Raw genomic sequence first — 10,910 nt, 5'->3', positions numbered from 1 at the left:
TCTTTCCCTCTGTTTTGTGCCTGGATGGACTGTGGAAAGCTTAAGTGGAAGGGACTGTAACACCTGTGGAGCCAGGAGGGTGACCTGGTGTGGGAGCTGTACTGCTTTGGCTGAGTTTTCCATCTGGCATCTAGAAGTAGTCGGTTCAAGGGAATAGGAGGGGAGGATGCATTTTCACTGGAGTTGTCTTTTCCAACACTACCTTCTTTCTTTGCCTTCATAGGAATGGAGCCACTAATCTCTGCAACTTCCCAGAAGAGATGATCTTATTGGTTGTGACTCCTCAGTCTCATCAGTTCATTTGATTTTGAGATATGAGCCTAAGGAATTCTGCCCATGCTGTGTTTACAAGACGAACTGCATTTTCTTTACAGTGTTTCCTCACAAAAAGTTAAGTAGCTGAAACAGGAGACCATGTATGGATCTGTCCTTTAGACTGTAGCTTTCTGGATTTAGTACTTGCTGTGATATCTGCTAAGGTACCAACTACCAGATGAAGAAAACTGAGGTGATAATTTTTCCAGTAGCTCAATATATCCCTGAGATAGGGCTGGGCTCAAGACACAAAAAAACTCTGTGCTAAAATGCTAGAAATTTGAAACAAGGTTGTTCCTGGGTATAGTTCTTCATGTGGGGTCAGAAAACCAGCCATTACTTTGTACTTCTGTTGTTAAAAGGAGGAAGCTTTTAAACAGTGAAAAATATCAGGCAAGGGCAAGGTTCTACAAGAAATCAAAATAAAGCTTCAGCTGGGATGGAATATAGCATAAAATTGGGGATATTAGGACAAGCTCTTGGGAAAAGCTTGTAAAAGTCATTGCTTACAATTCAACTTCAGTATCACATCTGAAAGGCGATCTAGACATCTAGATTATCGGGAGAGTTAGAGAGAAAACCACAATAAGGCATGAGCTGCACCCCTACCTTGTTTACAGGTAATGAAGATAAACCCAAGTATTTATATAGTTATATCTCGATGTGATTGAACGCTCTTACAGTAGCTGGGTGTGCTTTTACACCATCTGCCACCACCTCAGTTGTTCATTCAGCAACAGATCTTGACTCCACCAGGAAATCAAAACAATGGAAAAGAAAAGAAACTTTTGTCCCTGGTATTGAATCTTTAACTAAGTAGCTGCTATAGCAATAACATTTGTCAAAATACTGAATAAAGTAGCAGCTCTTGCGAGCTACCTCGGTTCTTGTGAGACACATTTTTTGGTTTTTTTTTTCAATTTGTCTTACACTCCCTTTAAAGAAGCTGTGAGTCTGTACTCCTGTCACCAAAACACTCAAAGGTGTTTTTTAAAAGAGAACAAGAAAGGGACTGACCTATTTTCTCTCTTTTTTATTTTTTTTTTGCAGGGGTTTCACACCTTTCATTGTTTTAGCATTCCCATTCCGCTTCAGTGATGTGAGTAGTGTATCCGATGCTCAGTGAGAGACGCTATCGGACACATGTTTCTAGCCCTGCTGTACACAGGCTGGATAGCGGCTGCAGCTGATACACTCTGCTGACGGCACCTCTGGGTTGGCACAGACTGACGATCTGACTGTCTTGGGTGGTGTCTTTATAATTCACCTGGATCAGGCTTTTTTTGATACAGGTTTTTTTTTTACTGATTTCTGTTTGGTTTTTGTTGTTGTTGTTGGTTTGACAGTTTCCCAAAGCCCCAGTCCAGAATAGACCTGATGTCCTTCAAGGACAGTACAAGATTTAGGTGAAATAGCTTGGTTACTTTAAATACACAGCTGAGCAGCCAAAACCTCCCTGTGTCAGCTCAGACAAGCCATTTCTCAGTAGTAACACAACCACCACGGTGCAGCAAGAAAAACTCCAACCATAACGATATACGCAAGGCGTTTTGCTCTCTTTTCCCTTATCAGTGCATCACTTATCAGATGCTGCCTTGGATCAGCGCTGTCGGGGACCCTGCAGATGCATCAGAACAGGCGGCCTCCGGCAGGGACAAGCTGTCATCTCGCAGGGCTCTGGGACCAGGAGGAGCTGCAGTTTCACGCAGAAGGAAAACCCCGACAATTGTCAGCACTGGCCTGTGGGTGCAGCAACACCCCCCGGCTCCTGCTGAGCTCAGAGCCAGCGTCACTTTCCTTCCCCACAGCCTTGTTCTGTGCAAGCAGGTCTACCACTGTGGTCGTGGTGATCTCAAGCACCCTAATGCTTCCACCCGTGTGGAGGCAGGAAACAAATCAACTGTTTGCTCCTTTATCGCCCTAGAAAATAGAGAACTAGACAGACACTGACGAAATCGATACAGAAAGCGGCATGTGGCTAAACTCTGGCCCCAGTGTTCCCCTCTTGACTGGCATTAAATTAAGATAAACATCACTGATCAGAACTATTTTAGTAGTGTCACTCTCTGTGAATGGAAACAGGAAGTGGAATATATTACAACTCAAATACACACTTCCCTTCATCTTTCTTGGTGGCTCTGAAGTTAGATGTGTTAGAGACTTTGGGGGGCGGGCGGTGTGGAAAGGCTAAGCAAGAAGTTTCTGTTAGCCTACAGTCAGGTGAGTCAGGACTGACCCCACTGACATTAACGAAGCAAACCTTATGTGTAGCTACCTCAGAAAAGAATAATGATCTGCATAATGAACACGGTGATGTGGGTTGTGGCTAAGATTCTCGGGAAAACAGATTAAATGAAGTTCTGAAATTCCACCAGCCAGATCACCACAGCTCACTGAAAAGCTCCCAGCTTACAAAACTGAGCTGTGATTCTGCTGGCCTTTCAGCAGATGGGTTCTGCTTTAAGTGAATTATTGACATAAAAATTCACCTCTGCTGTTGTTATGCTGACAACAATATCATTTGGCACTGACATTTTATACCCTGTGGATATAAACCAAATTACTGTCACAGCCCTTTTAATTATCCATATTCTTGTTGTATAGATTGGGTAGTGAGATAGGAACTACAGTGACTTCCTGAGGCCGTACATTAATGCTTTTATATACTGTCTGTGAAGAAAACGGAATTTGAATGCATGCATTTCTTCTTGCCATTAAGTAGACATTTGGATTTTATAAACTATTCTGCAAGGAACCTTCTTGCTTTGGGAAGATGTCCTGTGAATTTGCACATGGGTTTTATCTGCAGAGCCATCGGGAATTCTAAGGGGAGTATTGAATTGAAGCCTGAATGAAGACACTTACTTTGCACTATGCCGTTTTTACATAGCGAAAAGTACCTCTCCTCTAAAACTGCAGTTTTAAAAGAACACAGATGTTCAATTTCATATGGTAAATTTGGTCCAGCTGGGACTAACAAATTCGGGGAGAGAATGAAAGAAAGTGTCACCTTTTAGCTAGGCGAGAGTAATAAGGAAAATACACAAATGACTGAAGTATAGGACATTGTAGTCTCTGCATCTAGAAGTTTCTTAATTTCTCCAGAGAGACGTGATTTGAACACATAGACTTGGCATTCCAGAACAATCTAAGGGATTAGGTACCTACATTTTATTATCATAGAGGGATAGGACCTGAACTTATCTGAGCTTTTTTGTGAAGCCCAGCTTACAGGCGAGCCATCGTCATTGTTTTCCTTTACTTTGAAATGGATCTTCAGCCATGCAGAGAGGTACTATAGAAATGATGCTATGAAAAACACCCACACGTACCAATGTAAGCTGGTCCAACCTATGGCTTTCATAAGCATTGATGAAATATTAAAAAGTATAAAATCTCAGGGCCAAATTTTGTGGAAATTAAGGTCTTTGCAAAGGGTCAGGGCCCCAAGTTTACCGGCAGAGCCTGTGGTCTCTTCTCCTGCCTGCTGGGGGTTTGGCTGCTTGTGCATGTGCTGACATGGTGTGGCGGTGCCCAGCCTCATAACCTGGTGATCCTGACCTTGGCTTCCTGGTTTGATCTCAGACCTGCCTCATCGCTATGTATTTGTCTGGTGATCACAGAGCTGTTGGTCAGCACGGGTTACCATCGCTGGACCTGCTCTGTGTGACTTGCTAGGGTGCTGTGGGACTGCTTGGCTTCTTGGTGAGGATGCTGCCCAGCCTGCCTGGTTGTCGCCCTTACCTACTGTCTCCTCATCTCCTGCAGAAGAGCCAGCTCTCACTACTCCCTGAAGCACAAGTTACATTTGACTCAGTTTTCCTGATTAGTTTTAGTTTCCATCATTCTTTATTTGGAATAAATTAAAAGCCCCAAAAGAAGTAACTTCCCAACCTTTCTGGCATGTGAAATCTCTAGAAATGAACCACTGAGGTCTTTTTTCCATGAAGTTACAGTGATGTTTGGTTCCGCTTTTATTCCAGTGCTGCAGTGAAATTTCACATTCTGTTGCAAAATACAGAGCAGACGAACAAAGCTGTGGTGAAGTAACTTTCACTGCTGCTTGCACACGTTTTCCTTCATATAAGGTATTACAGAAAATCAACCCCACATCAAAACAAAATCCAGCAAATGGAAACAAAGAAGGTAAAGGCATATACTTTTTTAGAGAGAAAGGAAACATCCAGAATAGTGACATACACAGTTCATAGGATCACAGGATGATTCTGGCTGGAAGGGACCTCAGGAAGTCTCTAGTTCAACCTTTTGCTCAAAGGAAGGTCAGCTATGAGGCCTGGCTAGGTTGCTCAGGGCTTTGTTCAGTTGAGTCTTTGAAAACCTGTCAGACAGAGCATGCAGAACATCTTGGTGCAACCTGCTCTGCTGCTTGACAGTCTTCGTAGTTCAAAGCCTTTCCTTCCATCAACTTTGACCCTTCTTGCTTTGAGTTATGCACATGATTTCTTGTCCTCCTGCTATGCACTCTTGTGAAGAGCTTGGTTCCATCTCCTCAGTACCCTCCTTGCAAGTATTGCAAGGCTGCCATTAGGTTCCCCAAAGTCTTCTCTGCTCCAGGCTGAACAAGCCCAGCCTCCTCAGCCTCTGAAGTTCCCCTCTCGAAATGTGAAATTAATTGAAAGTTAAAATAGACACAACAGGAACTCATAAGAACAATGAAAGTGGGTCTTTGTAATGGAAAAATTTGTAGTTTACATGCAGAGGGATCTTTTCATGACAGTTGACACATTGCTTGTAACCATTGTATGCTCATCCTCCAAATATAATGCCAGACCTAGAAGTGTGCTGAAAAATTGCTGGTCAAAGTTCTTCCGCTATACAGACTTGCTAGTGGGGGATATTTCTGATGGAAAGTCAAAATTTTTCCCTGTGAAACTGGACAACCACCATAACCAAACATCCTTCCAGGCAACTGAACAAAAGTGAAAATTTTGTGAGAAGAGGAAAAAAAGGACTTTCCATGGGATTTGAACTCTTTTCAGAGAGTTGAGTGCCCACCGCTACCAGGGAACCACAGAGGTGTTGCAGGGGCCTGTGAAGGAACAGGTCCCTAAATTAACAGCTGTACTTTTGATCTGTGCTAACTTTAACTTTCACAAAATATGGGTTCTTTTGGTGCTGTTCTTAGTTTTTGTTGGTATATTTGTGTTCTTTTTTCTTGTCAGTAAGGTTTGTAGTTTTTTTGTTTGATTTTTATTTTTTAAACTGGCAGACAGAGCCCTGGAACCTCTAGCTGAGGCATCAGCTAGATGCCTCTGCTAGAGCAGTGAAGTAAGTGGATATAAACCTTGTTGCTCTACTGACTCTGCAAACATGACCATACTCTGGATTTCAGTCAAAATACGCAAGGCTAAAGGCTGTTTCTTTACGTTGTGGAGACGTGAAACCTCGCCTCTCAATCCTCCTCCCTGCATATAACAGGAAAAATTTCATATGAGTTAAACCACTGGTAACTAGCATTTGGTTATTTATAGGCATTTGAAGTAGTTAAACTGTCTGAAACTCAATATTGATACTGTAAGGAAACTGCGTGATATATGGTTATAGATTAGAATACATATTTTCCAAAGAAAACAAAAGCTTAAGAGCAGGTAAGTACCCACCCAAATGAGGTAAACAATTTTAAGAAGTGGCTAATCTCAGGGGTATGTTGAAGAGAACTTGAGATATTACTGAAACACAGGAACCATCATATTAGCATAAATTACACCATGAAATGAGGGACTGGTTTACCGCTCTCTCTCTGTCTGCTCCTTTGTCAATCATTTGAATGACCTCTATGTGAGTGCGTGCTTCATTCACTTCTATCATATTTCTGATTAAAAAAAAAAAAGTCCCTTTTGGGGCTCCTTTCCTAGCTAAGCTTTAGGTTTCTGCTAAAACTGGAAAACAAATGACTCGGTGAAGAGGACTTCAGCTTTTCTCGAGCTAAGTAGGTGTGTGCCCAGCACACGAGCTAGACAGCGAGCAGCAACAGGAGGCATTTCCATGGGTGATCCTCAGTCATTCTGTCAGTGTGTTACGGCCTTGATTGTGCGTTTTGCTTGTTGACCTGTACAATGTACATTGTACATTTATGTACAATGCCTGATTTAAAGGTACATGTTCATGCTGCACTGATTTCATTGACCCTGTAGTAAGTTCTTATTAGCTCCAGCTAATGGTTTTATTTAGATTAGTATCTGTGTGTTTTGGGAGATTTCCTAAGTACAGACGGGGGAAGAATTTTTCTTTCATTCCCCTTCAGGTTATCCAATTTTGCTTTGAATGTGCTTGGTCAGGCATGTTTGACAGTCTCTGTTTTAACAGGAAGTTCTGTAGGTGATCAGCGCGCTGTTCTTTGTAGCAGAACTGCACAGAGCCTGGTCGTTTGCTTGGTCTCCCTCACGCTTTTGTAGGCACAAGCAACACCTGAGCAAATTCCGCATGTCTGTTCGTGCAGTTTCACTCACAAAGCAGTAAAGAATGGGATCGGCAATGCAATTGAAACTAGTTAAGGCCTGTGTGATTCTGTAAACTGTGTACATTGACTGCAAAACCTGCAGGTCAGAGGTGTAAGGTTCTCTGATGCTGCGAATAAGCAATGTAACGTGATAAGGAGTGAAGCACACAATGAAAGTAACCGTGATATTCAGAATAAGTTTCCTCACTTTTTTCTTTTCTTCATCTACTGTGGCTTGATTACTCCTCACTACTTGGTAGATTTTGTGGTAGCAAAACAAGATGATTAACAAAGGGACCAGGTACCCTGAGCATATCCGGAATAAATTTATCTGTGACTGCCACGATTCCAGGGGGTAATTATCGTAGCATAATGTATGATTAGTGACATTGCAAGGATCACTGAATACTTCTTTGTTCATCAGTATGGCTGAATTAAAGATGCTTTCCAGAAGCCAAACTGCTAAGGTGACAATCAATGAAAATCTTCTTGTGCGCAAGTGCTGGAGCTTCAAGGGGTGAACTAATGCCAGGTACCTGTCAACAGAGATGCAAGCAAGGAACGCAGTGCTGGTGTAGAAATTCATATACATAAGGAAGGCAGAAATCTGACAAAGCAAGGCAGAGTGCCTCCAGTTATCTCCGTTCCAGGCATAATCAATCCACAGGGGCAGAATCAGGGAGTACAAAAGGTCAGCCAGGGATAGGCTGAAGATGTAGACTGCTAACTCATTCTTCCTCCTCACCTGAATGCAAGATGCACAGAGGGATATGCAGTTGATGGGAATCCCGATCATCATCACAGTGCTGTACACAAATGGAAACAAATACTTATCCAGGGTGTGCTCATCGTGGCATTTAGCAGTGTTGTTCATTGTCCAAGCCAAGTGTATCTTTGGGCTAATTCCAGCCTGAATGCAATAAATGCAGTCTGATGAGTGGTCATCTGTTAGTTCTTCAGGACCTGGTTGGTAAGATTCCAGCCTTCTGTTACCAAAAGGAAAAATGTTAGCTATAATAACATTGTTGTTTGGTTTTTATGGGCTTCTTGCTGGGTGCCTTTTTTTAGAAGAAAGAAACCGTTTGCAGGAGATCAAAGGTTTTGAACACTCCTGGAGTTAGCAGTGCATAGGAAGAGGAAACCAAAGGTCTAAGATGTCAAAGGCAGGTAGATGCAAGCTTCTACAGCAGAAGCAGGATGAGCAGTTTAAGACATTTGCAGAGGGGTAGGGTCCTGCAATCCCAGGTCTCTCTTGTGAGAGAGTCAAAGGAGATCAGAAAGTGCCACACAAATAACAGAAGTGCACTTTCTGTTATTCTGGTGAACAGAATGGCCATATTTTATACCAAGTAACCTCCTCCCCTCTAAGTCAACGGAGAGACAAGGATAGAAATACAGACATTTGGGTACCGATAGATGTTGGGATTTGCTTGGCAGAGGAGAATGCTGGGTGGCTGGCATGTCTCTCTATTGCAAATTGCTCTCTTGTCTTGTTCCACCATCACACTTCCCCGCTTTCCCTGCCCTCCTTTGTATGAGATCCCCCAAGAACTTGTCATCAACTCTTCTATTCCAGCAAAGCTTCCTGCATGTCCCAGGAAGACTTGTGAAACCTGGCAGGCTATTGGCTTCCTGCATGGACAGCAGAACCTGCCAAAGCGTCACTTAGACTCATGTGAGGTGGAGACTCTCCGAGCACAATTTTTTATTTACACTTCTCTAAGAATTGCATTTGCCATGCATGGGGTTATAAAACTATTAGCAATTAAGCTTATCTTTGGCACTACCAGGGCTGTGGGTGTCAACAGCTTCAGCATGGAAATACCAGTAAAATGGCAGCTCTGACTAAAGCAGTGGGACTGGAGGAGTTGTGCCCATGAGCCTTAGGAGCACTTAGAAAAGATGACTTTTAAGTAAGAAAGGTTGTACAGCCATAACTATGAGACGGCTGGTACTCACAGATAATATCACAGCTCTGACACTGAGTAATTCTCTTCTCCAAAGATCTAATCATTAAGTTCTACTGCCAAATATATTAACTCCTTTAGAGACTGCCTGTGACAGCTCCTCTGTGGTTTGAGCCCAGACTGCCAGCAGACAAGGTGAAGAGGTTATGCAGCGGGTATGGGTTGCAAGACAGCACCATCTACAACTGTCCCCACATAGGAAACAGTTCAAACTGAGCACAGCTTGGGTACAGGGATTTTCCCATGTGGTAGGGAAATTAATTCTGTCTTTTATGTGTTTGATGCAAGTGTGTATGTGTGGTGGCTTGAGGGTTTATCAGAGAAACACAAGTAGGTTTATTGTCTCTGATGAGAGGTTATTATTGACCTCTTTTCCATAAAGAGAAAAAAAAAACAAAACCACAAACAACTTTCATGCATATTCAGAAAACAAAGGAGCAATGGCAAAACTAGTCCGAAAGCATGTATTTAATTTTACCAGCCACTGCTTTATTTGATTAAGTTAGCTAACTTTTCACAGTTAGAGCTAAATTCATTCACAGACTTGAAGGACACGGAACATTCCTTAGAAAGACTTGCCAGTTTGGTCCATTAAGCAGTTTTACTGACATGGCTAATTAGAAGAACACGGTGTCTACGTTTAAGGCAAACATGAGATGTCTGCTTTTCAAGTGGTTTAATAAAACCACATGGTAAATAGGGCATTGTAAGTATAGATAAGTATCAGAAACTAAAAATATAGATCTAGAAATTGGATCCCAGAGTTTTGCTGACCCACTTCTCACCAAAAGAAAAGCAAATGCAGGCAGACTGACCAGACGAGTAAAAGATAAAACGCCTACCTCTTCTAACCACATTTTAGCATCTCTTTTCCTATGACAGGTCTCTTCACGTCTAAGAGGAAAACATACCTTTCCAGAAGCATGTGTGTAACGTAGCAAGTATATGAGGCAGTGTTTACTAGTCGCATGACTGAGAAATTGGAATTCCTTCTCCCTCTCCCACAAACTCTTTCTCCATTGTTAATTGACTTGTTATATTACAGACTCATCATCCTTATGTGCTCCTGACTTGTCTCCATGTTACTCACGAGAGCTACTCTCAAAATTACCTTTATCAGCTCTTTCACATCTGCTCTCAAAACAACATGATAATATCTTCATCTACTCACCTTCCTTTATTCAGCTTTCTCTTTTTAGCTCTTTGTGTCTAAAAGCTTTAGTCTGTTGATCTCACTGATCAAAAGACTTGTCCTTAAATAGCACTTGTCTGAATAAACTGCGTGTTCTTTGGGACAAGACCTTGCTTTGCTCTTCTACCATCTGCCTTAACAAACTAGTATCTATATATATAACCGGCTAATGGCAGGCTGGGACACTGAAGAGGGGGTTCAAAGAAGAGAGTTCAGACCACAAGAAATTTGCCCCCTCGACCATTTTTTTCTGTCCTTCATGTTCATAGGTCACTGTACTCCACGGCTTTGTTTTTAACCAGTAACATCAGTAGTTTCTATGAACAAAGCCCTGGAGGCTGCCTACAATTCCCCAGGTAATCCCCGTCCCAGCTTTGACAACACATCAACGCTATGTGTTATGCTGTATGTTATGTGAGGACATGCCTCTTTTCGATGAGAATAATAACAAGAAGTGTGTCATTCTGGCACGTACTGATGACCTTTACTGAAGTGTGTCGAAGAGTCAGCACATGAAGTATTCCACAGTGCGTGCTGCAGTTTCTTGCAGAAACATAAAAGCAGAAAGCACTGCTTTGCCCCGATTACAACACATTTCACTGCAGTCACTTGGGGCCTAACCTCAGGGGAAGTGGCCCATATCATACGTCTTTGCTTAAGTTTTTTCTGATAATTAGGACTATGTAATGCAAAATGGTTTGCCTTACCTGAATGCACGATCTGAAGCATTCCCAGGTTTTCTCTCAGCTAGTGAGCGTACCTGCTGGTTTTGCCCAGAATAGTATTGGCTTACATCTACCCTAAAACACAACATTTGATATTTTTTCCCACTGATTGTTAATTTTTTTTGTAAAAAACTATCAAGGAACTTCTGTTTAATGATATAGTCTAATGGTTTGACTTTCATGGCCCAAAACCCACTGTGACTAATATAGACTTGGTTTAATATCAGATGTGTTTCCAATTAACACCCCCC

General features: G+C 42.2%; 1 protein-coding gene across 1 annotated transcript in view; it reads right to left on the bottom strand.

Annotated features, from left to right (window-relative positions):
* Positions 1 to 6,635: 6,635 nt before the first annotated feature.
* GPR65 (G protein-coupled receptor 65) overlaps positions 6,636 to 10,910 on the bottom strand; it is a gene marked incomplete at its 5' end in the record, with an annotated part of 6,296 nt that continues 2,021 nt past the window's right edge. The window contains one exon of the mRNA XM_010145194.1: positions 6,636 to 7,761. Coding sequence (XP_010143496.1) covers positions 6,636 to 7,761 — 1,126 coding nt within the window. The remainder of the gene's footprint in view (positions 7,762 to 10,910) is intronic.

The sequence above is a fragment of the Buceros rhinoceros genome, unplaced genomic scaffold (genome assembly GCF_000710305.1).
Source record: "Buceros rhinoceros silvestris isolate BGI_N320 unplaced genomic scaffold, ASM71030v1 scaffold37471, whole genome shotgun sequence".
In the NCBI taxonomy this organism is placed as follows: Eukaryota; Metazoa; Chordata; class Aves; order Bucerotiformes; family Bucerotidae; genus Buceros; species Buceros rhinoceros.
Note: the sequence above shows the minus strand (reverse complement) of the source record. Positions and strands in the feature narration are given on the sequence as shown.